The 17,537-nt window shown below is 40.3% G+C and overlaps 1 protein-coding gene across 1 annotated transcript in view; it reads right to left on the minus strand.

Moving 5' to 3' along the window:
• Window positions 1-17,537, minus strand: part of LOC126236970 (golgin subfamily B member 1-like) — a 535,118-nt gene that overhangs the window by 37,296 nt on the left and 480,285 nt on the right. The window contains exon 47 of the mRNA XM_049946677.1: window positions 9,251-9,469. Coding sequence (XP_049802634.1) covers window positions 9,251-9,469 — 219 coding nt within the window. The remainder of the gene's footprint in view (window positions 1-9,250; window positions 9,470-17,537) is intronic.

Raw genomic sequence — 17,537 nt, forward strand, 5'->3', positions numbered from 1 at the left:
GAAACCTGTGTCTTGGCCACAGCTTCAACTCAGAACTTTGCCTTTTGTGGACAATGCTCTTACCAACTAAGCTATACAGGAAAGATTCAACTCTGTCAGTATCTCTCTCCAGCTATCCAAACTTCACAGAAGCTCTCCTCCATATGTTGCTGTACTAGTGGTTCTAGAAGAAAGGATATATAAGGAAATGGCTTAGCCACAACCTAGAGACTCGTTCCAGAAAAAAACAGTTTTACTATGTGGTAGATTATATGCTGTTTTTAAACTTCCTGGCAAATTTAAGCAGCTGTTTATGAAACAATGCCACAGGTGTGTATTTCTGTGTTGATTAATCCAAGGAGGCTAAATCCCTAGATGGGACCAGTGGGGATAGCTGCAGATATCTTTCAGTGATTTTCTTTATAATTTTGTGATTTCCTGCACACCACTCTACCATCCTGTCTGGAGTAGCTATGGAAGCTATTCTGCAGTGCAAAGAGTATTTGAAGCTATCATATTCATCCACACATTTCAGTCTGTCACATGAGATCGAAGGTACCAGCAGTGTCTATCATTAATGGAATTGATTATTTGTGAGGGTGTTATTCACTATGTGGATTGGTTGATAAACACCATTAAATAACTTGCCTTGGATAAAGCAAAACTGACACCAGCTGAAGTTGGAAAATTCTCAGTAGAATGCTGAATGAAATGCATTTGGCTGTCAATAGAGCAATGCACGATGCCTTCAATGACCACTATAGCAGAATATTGTCAAATGATATTTCACAAAACCCAAAGAAATTCTGGTAATATGTGAAGGCTGTTAGTGGCATCGAAGTTAGTGTCCAATCACAAGTGAATGAGACAGGAACTGAAACTGAGGGTCGAGGGTAGCAAAGCAAACGCTGAAATGCTGAACTCTGTTTTCAAATGTTCTTTTACACAGGAAAGCCCAGAAGAATTGCCCCAATTTAATCCTCATTGCATTGAAAAGATGAATTAAATAAGTATTAGTATCCGTGGTGTTGAAAAATAACTGAAATTGTTAAAACTGAACAAAGCTCCAGGGCCCAATGGAATCTCTATCAGATTCTATACTGAATTAGTGGCTGAGTTAGTCCCTCTTCGAACTATAATCTATCATCCCTCAAACAAAGAACTGTGCCCAGTTCTTGGAATAAAGCATAGGTCACACCCATCTACAAGAAGTATACGACAAGTGATCCACAAAATTATTGTCCAATATCTTTGACATCAATTTTTTGCAGAATCTTAGAGCATAGTCTGAGCTCAAACATAATGAGGTACCTTGGACAGAATGACAACCTCAATGCCAACCAGCATGGATCCTGAAAACATCCATCATGTGAAAGCCAACTCGCACTTTTCTCACATGATGCACTGAAAGCTTTGGATCAACGCAGTCAGGTAGATGGAGTATCTCTTGATTTCCGAAAAGCATTTGACTCAGTACCACACCTAGACTTAGTGTCAACAGTACCATCATATGGCATCATATGCGGTATCAAATGAAATGTTTTTGGTAGGCAGGACGCAGATGCTGTCTTGGATGGAGAGTCATCATCAGATATAGAAGTACCTTCACGTACGTCCCAGCGGTGTGTGTTGGGATCCTTGCTATTCATGTTGCTAACAATATTAATAGAAATCTCAGACTTTTTGCAGATGATGCAGTTATCTATAATGAAGTACTATCTGAAAAAAAGCTAGATAAATATTCAGTCAGATCTCAATAAGATTTCAAAGTGGTGCAAAGATTGGCAACTTGCTGTAAATGTTCAAAAATGTAAAATTGTGCACTTCACAAAATGAAAAAAGGTTGTATCCTATGAGTCACTGTTGGAATTGGCTAACTGATACAAATACCTGGGTGTAACACTTGGTAGGGATATAAAATGGAATGATCACATAGGCTCAATCATGGGTAAGGCCGGTGGTAGACTTCAGTTTATTGGAAGAGCACTGGGGAAATGCAGTCAGTCTACAAAGGAGATTGTTTACAAATTGCTCAAGCAACTGGTTCTTGCTCAAGTATGTGGAACATGTGCCAGATAGGACTAACAGGGGAAACTGAACATAGCAGGGGATATTGAATGTACACAGAGAAGGGCAGCACAAATGGTCACAGGTTTGTTTGATCTGTGGGAGAGTGTCACAGAGAAGCTGAAGGAACTCAACTGGAAGGCTCTTGAAGATAGACGTAAACTATCCTGTGAAAGTCTGTTAAGAAAGTTTCAAGAACCAGCTTTAAATGATTATTCTAGAAATACATTACATTCCCCTATGTATTGCTCACATAGGGATTGTGAGGAAAGGGTAGAACAATAAATGCACACACAGAGGCATTCAAACAATAATTTCTCCCATTCTCCATTTGTGAATGGAACAGGGTACAGTGTGACGTACCCTCTGCCATGCACCTCACGGTGGTTTGCAGAGTGTAAATGTAGATGTAGATGTGGGATGAGTTTCTGAGCACGTTAGGTAGAGGCACCAATACATTTTCAATTTCTCTGACAAGGGAACCTCCCCATCGCACCCCCCTCAGATTTAGTTATAAGTTGGCACAGTGGACAGGCCTTGAAAAACTGAACACAGATCAATCGAGAAAACAGGAAGATGTTGTGTGGGACTATGAAAAAATAAGCAAAATATACAAACTGAAGAGTCCATGTCCAGGATAGGCGATATCAAGGATAATATGAGCTCAGGAGCGCCGTGGTCCCGTGGTTAGCGTGAGCAGCTGCGGAACAAGAGGTACTAGGTTCAAGTCTCCCCTTGAGTGAAAAGTTTACTATCTTTATTTTCGCAAAGTTATGAGCTGTCCGTTCATTCATTGACGTCGCTGTTCACTGTAATGAGTTTACTGTCTGTGTTTTGTGACCACACCGCAAAACCGTGCAATTAGTAGACGAAAGGACGTGCCTCTCCAATGGGAACCGAAAACATTTAATCGCAAGGTCATAGGTCAACCGATTCCTCCACAGGAAACCACGTCGGATAATAATAGTCTGAAAATAAAAAATTAAACTTTTCACTCGAGGCAAGACTTGAACCAAGGACAAATCTGAGGGGGGTGCGATGGGGAGGTTCCCTTGTGAGATATTTCTATGGCTTTTCTTTTTAAATACTATCCTGGTTTCGGGGCTATGTCCCAATCATAGTCATTACAAATTCAGTTAGCTATCTTAAGATGTGTAATACTAGATGCAGAAGAATCACTTTCAAGTAAATACCATCTGGACTATGGGCTTATCACTTCTTCAGGCTAGGCATAATCTATATAACCTCATACTGCACATACAATCTAATTCATTTTGTAATCTGGTCAAATTTTGTTAATTATCTGGCCTATGTGGTGGTTACTGTTACAGACAAGCACATACAACAGATGTTCCAATGTTTTAAGGTTTGAGTCATGACATTGTCAGTGTTCACATTGCTCAGTTAGGAGTTTGCATGGTAAAAAAGCAATTCTGCACTCAAGGTTAAAGGACTATGCGATGCTGACTGGCCAGTGTATCATCCTCTGCTATAGGGCATGTTCTGGATGTGGGATGGAGGGGCATGGGGTCAGCACACCACTCTCCTAGCTGTTGTCAACATTCCAGACTCTACAACCACTTCTTTTCATTCAAGTAACTTCTCAATTGGTCTAACAGGACTGAGTGTATTCTGTTCTTTTCCTTAAACCAAGCAAAAATCCCTTGCAGTACCAGGAAGTGAATGCAGGTTCTCCGCATCGCAGTCATACATGCTGAATGCTCAGCTATGGAGCTGTGGAATTTGTATGGTACTCTTCACGTAATGTAATCGTAATTAAATACTTCTGTCCTTGCAATAAACAAAAATATTTTTACTTACTTTCAAATTCTAAGCATAGGAGCAGAACATTTCCAATTTATAAGTATATTTGCTGATGGGTGAGCACATAGCATGAAAGTTTTGTAAATGTAGTCAGTGATTCTAGTCTTGTAGCAACTACTTTTTTTAACCTTTATTTAAACATGATATTTATTAACAAATGGTAATGTTGCTTACCAAATGCTGAATCATAATTTTTTAATAGAAATAACCTTTTAATTTTTAATTTCTGGTTGTGCGAAAGCAAATTAAAATTTGACAGACATGCAAAATGTGTTTTTGTTAAATAAAATAAAAAATGCATCAATAATACTGTTTAATGTCGAGAATTAAATTTTAATTTCTATTTGATATTTGGAACTAAATTAAAGTGAATACTAAAATTTTCATGCAAACAGTAATTCAAAATAAAAACATGTTGTTATCTGTATTAAATACTTATATTCAGTATTTGTTAAGCAAAATTATGATTTGTTAATAAATATTTTTGAATTTGACAGAGCACTGAAAGACCTAAGTCAGAACAAGGCTCCGGGAGTAGACAACATTCCTTTAGAACTACTGATAGCGTTGGGAGAGCCAGCCATGACCAAACTCTACCATGCGGTGAGCAAGATGTAAGAAACAAGCAAAATACCCTCAGACTTCAAGAAGAATATAATAATTCAATTCCCAAGAAAAGCAGGTGTTATCAGGTATGAAAATTACCAAATTATCAGTTTAATACACAACTGGCCATTAAAATTGCTACACCACGAAGATGACGTGCTACAGACACGAAATTTAACTGACAGGAAGAAGATGCTGTGATATGCAAATGATTAGCTTTTAAGAGCATTCACACAAGGTTGGCGCCGGTGGCGACACCTACAATGTGCTGACATGAGGAAAGTTTCCAACCGATTTCTCTTACACAAACAGCAGTTGACCGGCATTGCCTGGTGAAACATTGTTGTGATGCCTCGTGTAAGGAGGAGAAATGCATACCATCACGTTTCCGACTTTGATAAAGGTCAGATTGTAGCCTATCGCAATTGCGGTTTATCGTATCACGACATTGCTGCTCGTGTTGGTCGAGATCCAATGATTGTTAGCAGAATATGGAATTGGTGGGTTCAGGAGGGTAATACGGAACGCCATGTTGGATCCCAATGGAGTCATATCACTAGCAGTTGAGATGACAGGCATCTTATCCGCATGGCTGTAACAGATCATGCAGCCACATCTCGATCCCTACGTCAACAGATGGGGACGTTTGCAAGACACAAACCATCTGCATGAACAGTTCGACGACATTTGCAGCAGCACAGACAGGAGCGCCTGCGATGGTGTACTCAATGACAAACCTGGGTGCACGAATGGCAAAACGTCATTTTTTTGGCTGAATCCAGGTTCTGTTTACAGCATCATGATGGTCGCATCCGTGTTTGGTGACATCGCATTGAACGCACATTGGAAGTGTGTATTCGTCATCGCCATACTGGCATGTAACCCAGCATGATGGTATGGGGTGCCATTGGTTACATGTCTAGGTCACCTCTTGTTTTTCTTGACGGCACTTTGAACAGTCGATATTACATTTCAGATGTGTTACAATCCGTGGCTCTACCCTTCATTCGATCCCTGCGAAAACCTACATTTCAGCAGGATAATGCACGACCGCATGTTGCAGGTCCTGTACGGGCCTTTCTGGATACAGAAAATGTTCGACTGCTGCCCTGCCCTGCCCAGCACATTCTCCAGATCTCTCACCAATTGAAAACGCCTGACCGAGCAACTGGCTCGTCACAATATGCCAGTCACTACTCTTGATGAACTGTGGTATTGTGTTGAAGCTGCATGGGCAGCTGTACCTGTACACACCATCCAAGCTCTGTTTGACTCAATGCCCAGGCGTATCAAGGCCGTTATTACGGCTAGAGGTGGTTGTTCTGGGTACTGATTTCTCAGGATCTATGCACCCAAATTGCGTGAAAATGTAACGACATGTTAGTTCTAGTATAATATATTTGTCCAATGAATACCCGTTTACCATCTGTATTTCTTCTTGGTGTAGCAATTTTAATGGCCAGTAGTGTATGTCACAGCTGCAAAATACTAACACGAATTCTTTACAGACAAATGAAAAAACTAGTGGAAGCACACCTCGGGGAAGATAAGTTTGGTTTCCATAGAAATGTTGGAACAAGTGGGGCTATACTGACCCTACGATTTATCTTAGAAGATAGAGTAAGGAAAGGCAAATCTACGTTTCTAGAATTTGTAGACTTAGAGAAAGCTTTTGACAATGCTGACTGGAATACTCTCTTTCAAATTCTGAAGGTGGCTGGGGTCAAATACAGTGAGCAAAAGGCTATTTACAATTTTTACAGAAAGCAGATGGCAGTTATAAGAGTTGAGGGGCATGAAAGGGAAGCAGTGATTGGGAAGGGAGTGAGATAAGGTAGTAGCCTATCCCCGATGTTATTCAATCTCTATATTGAGCAAGCAGTAAAGGAAACAAAAGAAAAATTTGGAGTAAGAATTAAAATCCTTGGTGAACAAATAAAAACTTTGAAGTTTGCTGATGACATTGTAATTCTGTCAGAGACAGCAAAGGAACTGGAAGAGCAGCTGAATGGAATTGACAGTGTCTTGAAAGGAGGATATAAGATGAACATCAACAAAATCAAAACAAGGATAATGGAATGTAGTTGAATTAAATAAGGTGATGCTGAGGGAATTAGATTAGGAAATGAGACACTTAAAGTAGTAAAGGAGTTTTGCTATTTGGGGAGCAAAATAACTGATGATGGTCGAAGTAGAGAGGATATAAAATGTACACTGGCAATGGCAAGGAAAGCGTTTCTGAAGAAGAGAAATTTGTTAACATCGAGTATGGATTTAAGTGCCAGGGAGTTGTTTCTGAAAGTATTTGTATGGAATGTAACCATGTATGGAAGTGAAACATGGACGATAAATAGTTTGGACAAGAAGGGGATAGAAGCTTTTGAAATGTGGTGGTACAGAAGAATGCTGAAGATTAGATGGGTAGATCACATAACTAATGAGGAGGTATTGAATAGAATTGGGGAGAAGAGAAATTTGTGGCACAGCTTGACTAGAAGAAGGGATCGGTTGGTAGGGCATGTTCTGAGACATCAAGGGATCAACCAATTTAGTATTGGAGGGCAGCGTGGAGGGTAAAAATCACAGAGGGAGACCAAGAGATGAATACACTAAGCAGATTCAGAAGGATGTAGGTTGCAGTAGGTACTGGGAGATGAAGCAGCTTGCACAGGATAGAGTGGCATCTTTTCATGGTTGTCTACAGTCTTGGAATTAGGAAGAAGTCTTGTGGTTACAATGGCTGACGGAATATAATGGTTTTGTTTTTTGCCAAAAAAGTCATGAACAAGCATTGAGGTGTAAATGGGAGCATTATCAGGATGCAATTTACGTGAGTGGTTTTGTCAAAGTTCTTGTCATTTCCTTCACATTGCTTCACGCAAATGGCACGTAACTTCCAGGTAGTATTCCTTATTATGACCATAAGGCAGGAACTCATGATGCCCTGTCCAATTGTAACTGAAGAAAACAGTGAGGAGAACTCGCACAGTTGACTGAACTTGTCAATTTTTTTGTCTTGATTCTTCAGGCAGTTTCATTGGGACGACTGGGCTTTGGTTTTGATTTCACACCTGTATACTCATATTTTTCACCTGTTATAATCTCCTTTAGAAGTTCTAGATCATTGTCAGCTTCTTTCAGTAACTCCTGAGTGATGTCTTCATGAGATCATTTGTCGTTGAAAATCAACAATTTCAGAACAAACTCTGCTGCTACATTTCATGTCAAAAACATCAAAAAAATTGCTTGACATGTGCCAAAGGATATGCAGACGTCATTAGTAACCTCTCAGATGGTGATTCAGCAATTTTCCAGAACCGTTTTCTTTACTTCTTCCACATTGTCATCAGTAATTGATGTGATAGGGTGTCCAGGGAGTCATCTTCAATGTCTCCTCAACCCTCTTTGAAACATTTATACCACTTGCAATCACTTGTCTTACTCACAGTACATTCGCCAAAAGTGAATGTTTATACCACTTGCAAACACTTGTCTTACTCAAAGTAGATTCATCAAAAGCCACAGTCAATATTTCAAATGTGGTGCTGCACTTTATTCCATTTTCAAGCATAACTGAAAGCAACTTCTTTGATTAGGCTTTTTCAGAATTAAAAATTTGTCAAGCACTTGAAAATACGTATGAACTTTTTGGCTGTCAACAATAACCTAAATATTCAAAAGAGCTAAAAATTCATACATACATCAGGAACACGTTTACCACTGAGATAAAAAAAAAGGATTTGTAAATTGGACCTATAAAGCCCATTAAATTAAAAAATTCTCATTACTTTCTGATCACACCTCATATATACCTATTTTATCAGTTAAAATAGCATGTATTTATGTGTAGTGGCACTGTACTAATCCATTACCAATGCACTTGTCACCTACATCTTACACTTTCAACTAGCACCTCATATATTGATAACTGTAACATAATAATACGTAAGATATACAGGGTGTCTTGCCTAAGAGTTGTCAGGAGCATTTTCAAGGTATTTCAGCGGATATTTGCAATTTTGTTTTTCACTGTGTAGCTGGAGTTGGCCCAAAAAAATGCTGGTTGTCAAGTCTTTCATATAACGTCCATTGTAGATAGAAGATGTCAGTTTGTTTCCCACTACAAACAAAATGATGTTTAAAATGGAATTTTACATGTCTATTTAATAGAGCGGTCCCAAGCTAGTCTACTGTGATTTTTTTTTATCAATACCTATTAACAGGGACAGTAGAACACGAATAATAACCAGTACTCCAGCAGCAACAGCACTGCCATGGCCCATGTTGACTGCTACCACCATGCAGCAGCATTGCCCAGTTGCTTCTGGAGTGCTGCTTGTTCTTTGTGTTTTACTATCCCTGTTAGCATATACTAATAAAAGGAATGTTGCACGAGACTAGTTTGAGACCGTTCCACTGACTGAGGATGTAAAATTCTGCTTTGAAATCAATTTTGTTCATAATGGGAAGCAAACCAATGCTTTCTGTCAACACCGTGCATCACATGAAAGACGCGATAACCAGTATTTGTTTGGGCTGTCTCCAGTAACACACTGCAAAAACAATACTGCAGATAACTTCTGAAACACCAAAGTAAATGTGCCACATGCGATGTATAACATTAATTCTGAACATTACGCACATAGTGGGTACACAGAGCAAACTAAACATAATTAATGTAAGATCAAAGGTTAACAGTATAAATAAAATGATACAAATTTAGCTGGTTTGTTGTCTTGTTCAAAACAGTAAAATATATATCATTGACATTTACCTTAAGTTTGAGGAGAACTGGCTGGGGCACATCTGTTCCAGACTCCATGGCCTGAAGCCGACGGCTCAGTTCGGATGCATGAAGGCGTGAAAGATTCAACAGACGATGTAGTTCTGCATTCTCATGTTGTAACTGAGCTATTTCCTCTCCATTTGTTCCAATACCGTTGCCTGCAGATAACTGCTGTTCCATGGTCACTATCTTTTTTTCCAGTTCTAGCTGCAATGAAAAAAATAAGAACATCACAATCTGAGGAATTTGTGGGTGTAAGCACTTCATAATAAACTGCCTTAAAAAAAAAAAAAAAGAGAAGGTTGGACAGACTATCTGAAAGAATATTTTATAAATAAATATTCTGAAGTACACACAGACAAAATCTATCCATGCTTCGGAAAGTTTTTAAAAAGGTGTTTTGCACTTTTAAATTCATTTAACAAATACAAGTGATATTTATTTAAGGAAATCTTGTTTGACCATTAAAAAGGTAAAAGCAGAATGCATGCTGTCAATGATTTATTACTCTTTGGAATAATATTTTTGGGTCTTGGAATGAGATCTGTGACCCATCAGCACTGTCTGTTACAACCATAAATTGGGTAGGTATCAAATCAGGAAAGTTGATTTCTTGAATTTTAGTTTATGTTTAGGAAACAGAAAGTGATCTCAGTTGTAAAGACACAAACTGATTATGATTTATAATGACGGACAATGGATTTACAAAGTTCAGTTTCAAGATAATTCTATTATTAATGGGCTTGATTTATTTATATCATATGATTAATGTCCTGTTCTTAATCAAAACTAACAGTTTGCGTGCAATTGATTTTGCAGTGAAAAGGAAAATTCAAATATTTTCACCATCATCCTTAACATACAATGCAGATCCTCTTGTAACAGAAGGAAATTGCCACAGAATAGACTTGCTATCCATAGTTTTCATTAGTTTCTGGATAAATGAACAACTGCAGATATTTCAAAGGTGTCCTAGGAATGAAGTTGGTTAAGTCAATTATCACACAAGTTTTTTTGGTTATTGTTTGATACAATAAGTTATTTGTTCGATATTTTAAAATTTTGCTAGAAGTGACTTAGAACCTGGTAAAAGACAGGAGAATTGTTGATAATGTGCAGGTGGTTGTGCCAGGACAAACTCACCACTAGTGAGTGCAGAATGTCAACTGGGCAGCTAAAAATATTGAAGTTTCTACATCTACATCTACATCCATACTCTGCAAGCCACCCAACGGTGTGTGGCGGAGGGCACCTTACGTGCCACTGTCATTACCTCCCTTTCCTGTTCCAGACGCGTATGGTTCGCGGGAAGAACGACTGTCTGAAACCCTCCGTGCGCGCTCTAATCTCTCTAATTTTACATTCGTGATCTCCTCGGGAGGTATAAGTAGGGGGAAGCAATATATTCGATACCTCATCCAGAAACGCACCCTCTCGAAACCTGGCGAGCAAGCTACACCGCGATGCAGAGCGCCTCTCTTGCAGAGTCTGCCACTTGAGTTTATTAAACATCTCCGTAACGCTATCACGGTTACCAAATAACCCTGTGACGAAACGCGCCGCTCTTCTTTGGATCTTCTCTATCTCCTCCGTCAACCCGATCTGGTACGGATCCCACACTGATGAGCAATACTCAAGTATAGGTCGAACGAGTGTTTTGTAAGCCACCTCCTTTGTTGCTGGACTACATTTTCTAAGCACTCTCCCAATGAATCTCAACCTGGTACCCGCCTTACCAACAATTAATTTTATATGATCATTCCACTTCAAATCGTTCCGCACGCATACTCCCAGATATTTTACAGAAGTAACTGCTACCAGTGTTTGTTCCGCTATCATATAATCATACAATAAAGGATCCTTCTTTCTATGTATTCGCAATACATTACATTTGTCTATGTTAAGGGACAGTTGCCACTCCCTGCACCAAGTGCCTATCCGCTGCAGATCTTCCTGCATTTCACTACAATTTTCTGATGCTGCAACTTCTCTGTATACTACAGCATCATCCGCGAAAAGCCGCATGGAACTTCCGACACTATCTACTAGGTCATTTATATATATTGTGAAAAGCAATGGTCCCATAACGCTCCCCTGTGGCACGCCAGAGGTTACTTTAACGTCTGTAGACGTCTCTCCATTGATAACAACATGCTGTGTTCTGTTTGCTAAAAACTCTTCAATCCAGCCACACAGCTGGTCTGATATTCCGTAGGCTCTTACTTTGTTTATCAGGCGACAGTGCGGAACTGTATCGAACGCCTTCCGGAAGTCAAGAAAAATAGCATCTACCTGGGAGCCTTTATCTAATATTTTCTGGGTCTCATGAACAAATAATGTGAGTTGGGTCTCACACGATCGCTGTTTCCGGAATCCATGTTGATTCCTACATAGTAGATTCTGGGTTTCCAAAAATGACATGATACTCGAGCAAAAAACATGTTCTAAAATTCTACAACAGATCGACGTCAGAGATATAGGCCTATAGTTTTGCGCATCTGCTCGACGACCCTTCTTGAAGACTGGGACTACCTGTGCTCTTTTCCAATCATTTGGAACCCTCTGTTCCTTTAGAGACTTGCGGTACACGGCTGTTAGAAGGGGGGCAAGTTCTTTCGCGTACTCTGTGTAGAATCGAATTGGTATCCCGTCAGGTCCAGTGGACTTTCCTCTGTTGAGTGATTCCAGTTGCTTTTCTATTCCTTGGACACTTATTTCGATGTCAGCCATTTTTTCGTTTGTGCGAGGATTTAGAAAAGGAACTGCAGTGCGGTCTTCCTCTGTGAAACAGCTTTGGAAAAAGGTGTTTAGTATTTCAGCTTTACACGTGTCATCCTCTGTTTCAATGCCATCATCATCCCGGAGTGTCTGGATATGCTGTTTCGAGCCACTTACTGATTTAACGTAAGACCAGAACTTCCTAGGATTTTCTGTCAAGTCTGTACATAGAATTTTACTTTCGAATTCACTGAACACTTCTCGCATAGCCCTCCTTACGCTAACTTTGACATCGCTTAGCTTCTGTTTGTCTGAGAGGTTTTGGCTGCGTTTAAACTTGGAGTGAAGCTCTCTTTGCTTTCGCAGTAGTTTCCTAACTTTGTTGTTGTACCACGGTGGGTTTTTCCCGTCCCTCACAGTTTTACTCGGCACGTATCTGTCTAAAACGCATTTTACGATTGCCTTGAACTTTTTCCATAAACACTCAACATTGTCAGTGTCGGAACAGAAATTTTCGTTTTGATCTGTTAGGTAGTCTGAAATCTGCCTTCTATTACTCTTGCTAAACAGATAAACCTTCCTCCCTTTTTTTATATTCCTATTAACTTCCATATTCAGGGATGCTACAACGGCCCCATGATCACTGATTCCCCGTTCTGCACTTACAGAGTCGAAAAGTTCGGGTCTGTTTGTTATCAGTAGGTCCAAGATGTTATCTCCATGAGTCGGTTCTCTGTTTAATTGCTCGAGGTAATTTTCGGATAGTGCACTCAGTATAATGTCACTCGATGCTCTGTCCCTACCACCCGTCCTAAACATCTGAGTGTCCCAGTCTATATCTGGTAAATTGAAATCTCCACCTAAGACTATAACATGCTGAGGAAATTTATGTGAAATGTATTCCAAATTTTCTCTCAGTTGTTCTGCCACTAACGCTGCCACCGGTTGCATGCAATCTATCCTTCCTAAACACCGTCTGTACCTTTGTAAAAATTTCGGCAGAATTTATCTCTGGCTTAAGCCAGCTCTCTGTACCTATAACGATTTCAGCTTCGGTGCTTTCTATCAGCGCTTGAAGTTCCGGTACTTTACCAACGCAGCTTCGACAGTTTACAATTACAATACCGATTGCTACTTGGTCCCCGCATGTCCTGACTTTGTTCCGCACCCTTTGAGGCTGTTGCCCTTTCTGTACTTGCCCGAGGCCATCTAACCTAAAAAACTGCCCAGTCCAGGCCACACAACCCCTGCTACCCGTGTAGCCACTTGCTGCGTGTAGTGGACTCCTGACCTATCCAGCGGAACCCGAAACCCCACCACCCTATGGCGCAAGTCGAGGAATCTGCAGCCCACATGGTCGCAGAACCGTCTCAGCCTCTGATTCAGACCCTCCACTCGGCTCTGTACCAAAGGTCCGCAGTCAGTCCTGTCGACGATGCTGCAGATGGTGAGCTCTGCTCTCATCCCGCTAGCGAGACTGGCGGTCTTCACCAAATCAGATAGCCGCCGGAAGCCAGAGAGGATTTCCTCCGATCCATAGCGACACACATCATTGGTGCCGACATGAGCGACCACCTGCAGATGGGTGCACCCTGTACCCTTCATGGCATCCGGAAGGACCCTTTCCACATCTGGAATGACTCCCCCCGGTATGCACACGGAGTGCACATTGGTTTTCTTCCCCTCTCTTGCTGCCATTTCCCTAAGGGGCCCCATTACGCGCCTGACGTTGGAGCTCCCAACTACCAGTAAGCCCACCCTCTGCGACCGCCCGGATCTTGCAGACTGAGGGGCAACCTCTGGAACAGGACAAGCAGCCATGTCAGGCCGAAGATCAGTATCAGTCTGAGACAGAACCTGAAACCGGTTCGTCAGACAAACTGGAGAGGCCTTCCGTTCAGCCCTCCGGAATGTCTTTCGCCCCCTGCCACACCTCGAGACGACCTCCCACTCTACCACAGGTGAGGGATCAGCCTCAATGCGGGCAGTATCCCAGGCAACCACAGTCTTAGTCCGATCGGGGGATGCGTGGGACGAGCTGGCCGTCCCCGACAAACCCCCATCCGGACCCCCACAGTGATGCCCATTGGCAACAGCCTCAAGCTGTGTGACTGAAGCCAACACTGCCTGAAGCTGGGAGCGAAGGGATGCCAACTCAGCCTGCATCCGAACACAGCAGTTGCAGTCCCTATCCATGCTAAAAACTGTTTTGCAAAGAACGTCTGAACTAATCTACAGAGAGCGCAAACAAATCGACAAAACTTAAACGGTTATTAAAATACAAGATTGCCTAGTAAATGCAGTAATGCTGCTACTTGCGCACTGCTGACACACTGCTCGTCGGCGGAAGGAGACTATGCGATTTTACACTATTCAGGTACTAAAACGCGATGCTACAACTCTCAAATACTATAATACGCCCGAAATTTATGTATCAAACAATGCAAGTACCAAAAACACTCAAAGAAATTAAGAATTAAACTATGTAACAAATGAGTGAGCTAGGAGTATACGACTTGCTGCTGCAGCTGCTTATCCAACGGCGGCAGGGAGCTCATGAGTTTTATTCATCACAATGGAGAAGGGGACATGGAACACATCACGTTAATTACACTTTGGAATTGTTAACAAATGGAATGAACATGTAAATGAAGAAAGTTTGGAATCTGTTAAGTTCCTATACAGATAACCTCTGGTGTGCTTGAATCATATATGATAAAGAATTCAATTTGATAGGAATACAAATATGCTGAGAAATTTTATTTCATGAAAAGTGTTTTATTGACTCATATTGAATTTCTTCACTTCATTTACTGATGATAGTATGAACTTACAATGTTCTGCTATGAATTGGAAGACTGTTAAGTTATTGCTCCTTTACAGATTTGTGTGAAACTTAATTGCTATTTTATTAGTTACAGTATGATGTACCATCATGAAGTGGTGGTGATATTTAAAAGTAAAATTGCCTTGACAGGAAGTCAACATCAGTAAACTATGGCATCATTTCCAGAAATATGATAATTTTACCCTTGTATGGGTGTTACAGCTCTTGAATTATATAGAGGAATGATGATGACATCTTACAAGGTTTCAAGTTTTATGATTTAGCTCACCCCAGAGGTATGAGATAATAAAGAAATGCGATCATTTAAACAGAAGTGTTATTAAAAAGTGCTATTTCCTTTGCCAATTTCCATGTAGTTTTGTCCATTAATTTTTGTTGTTGCAAGGTTCGATGTTACTTTTTTGGCCAGATTCAGTGCTTGGAAATTTAGTGTATTTTTTTGCAAGTTTGGTGTTTTTTTGACAATGTTGGTGTTAGTTTTTTTAAAATTTTGGTGTTTTTTTAGCCAATTTCAGTATTATTTTTTATGTCACATGTTATGATTTCCACAAAATTTCTGGTCCTTAGTTATTACATTCCATTTTTAGAGGCTATGTGACCAAACCTAGACGAAATCCTGCTACACATATTCAGAGTCACAATACAGAGGCAACAGCAGAGATACTTTACTGATATTGACTTAGAGATCTCAGAAGACTACAGGACTTGACCCATTCTGTAGCGGTACATATTGCTATAATTGATGATGATGAGTCCCATACTTCTTTACAGAGCGTAGGGGAGCGACGCGGGAGAACTGCGCCGCCTTACTAGGCAAGGTCCTAGTGGAGGTGGTTTGCCATTGCCTTCCTCCGACCGTAACGGGAATGAATGATGATGATGAAGACGACACAATAACACCCAGTCATCTCGAGGGAGGAAAAATTCCTGACCCCGCCGGGAATCGAACCTGGGACCCCGTGCTCGGGAAGCGAGAACGCTACCGCGAGACCACCAGGGGCGGACATTGCTATAATTAGTAGTAGCCTAAAGAGCATCTGCTGTGCATGGGTTCATTGGAATTTATATGAATATGAGAGCAAGAAGAATGTGGGCACAGCACACAATGGATGTGTAATTTGGACTAGCCAGTGCAGGGTCACTTGTACTTTGCAGTCATGCTTTGGTGGTGCTGTGGACTCCAAAGAAGGAAGGGGCCTAATGACAATGAATCTTGTTATACAGACTCTATGCTATGCTATGCTATCTCAAGCTATGTATGAACTTATTGTTTTGGTCAAAAAGCACTGAAGCATCTTGTATCAACATTTCTGAAAAGCTTTGTTAATTATCAGTTGTTGTGAACTGAGAACTTATTTAAATATCAAAGAGTTAAGGAATCCATGTTTTGTGATTTTGTAGCAAGTTGTTTAAATGTAGAAGCTTTCTTATAGCCCTCTGCAATCAAAAAAGAAGTCATCCATCAAATACATGGCGCTGCATAGTAGGATCACAACATCAAGACAAAACAAGACAGCAATGGGAAATTCAGAAAAGAAGATAACTATTATTACAGGGAATGAGTAAAGACTTGGCATCGTGCAATGTATCAATCACTTAAAATCAAGCCACAATAAGAAAAACACCTCATGTGGTATCTTAAGTGAAGGATACTGACGAGAGGAAGTAAAATAAGAGACCTATAACAAGAAATTAAAATTTCATGAAAAACAGGAAAATGTTCATTATTGTCACGAGAGACGGAAATAAACAAGCCATCAAGACCGGTATGGTAAGCATATACACTGTAACGGTACAAATGACAGCACCATTATTCAAACTGAAGGGATTGTGACTTTAGTAACATCCAAGCAATTTAGACTGTCACGATCTTCAACAACAGGAATACCAGTTGGCCATAGCAACCAGGTCAACAATGAATATTATTCACATGTTGGAGTAAGTTCTTCGCACATAAATCAGGAGGAGATAAGCCCACTACACAGAAGTTTTTCGGCAAGTGGCTTTGACAATGACATGTGCTGTGACTGCTTCCAATGGCAACACTCTCATCACTTCACAGTCTGCAGTAGTGCAGCTGACTACAGCAGCAAATACACAGTGACTGACTGAGACTGCGTTATACATGTGACGACATCGGCAACGTGCTGCAGCAGCTGGTACAACAAATTAGGTGAGCTATACAGTGTACCGCCTTCAGAATTTGTATGTAGTTATTTAATCTGAAATAATTGACTGTGACAATGTTGAATAACATTGGGTGACGGTGCAAACATACTGATAAATAATGAAGGTTTTTAATGTGATATATGCTTTTAAGTTGCACGATAATTTAGATTACATGCCTGTCGCAACCGGAAGTATGGATAGTACGGTCTTAGCGGAAATTTTAGATAAACTTTAAGTACTAGAAAAACTACATGAACAAGCAAACAAAGTAGATGACATGGGGGAGCAACTAGATGAACTATCTCTAAATACTAAAAAAATAGACGATTTAGCCAAAAAAATAGATAAAATTTCCAAATTAGAGGGTACCTTAGCTAATTTACTTAAGGAGTTCGAAACGAAGATAGTAGAGCATTGTGATATAGTTAGACCAGAAGTGAAAACACAGTTTAAAAATGTAAATGATAAGATGACACAGTTAGAGAAATCATCTTCCAGCAATTATAAAACTACATTATATGCAATCAAATCTCAGAAACT

This window comes from Schistocerca nitens, chromosome 2, assembly GCF_023898315.1.
Source record: "Schistocerca nitens isolate TAMUIC-IGC-003100 chromosome 2, iqSchNite1.1, whole genome shotgun sequence".
In the NCBI taxonomy this organism is placed as follows: Eukaryota; Metazoa; Arthropoda; class Insecta; order Orthoptera; family Acrididae; genus Schistocerca; species Schistocerca nitens.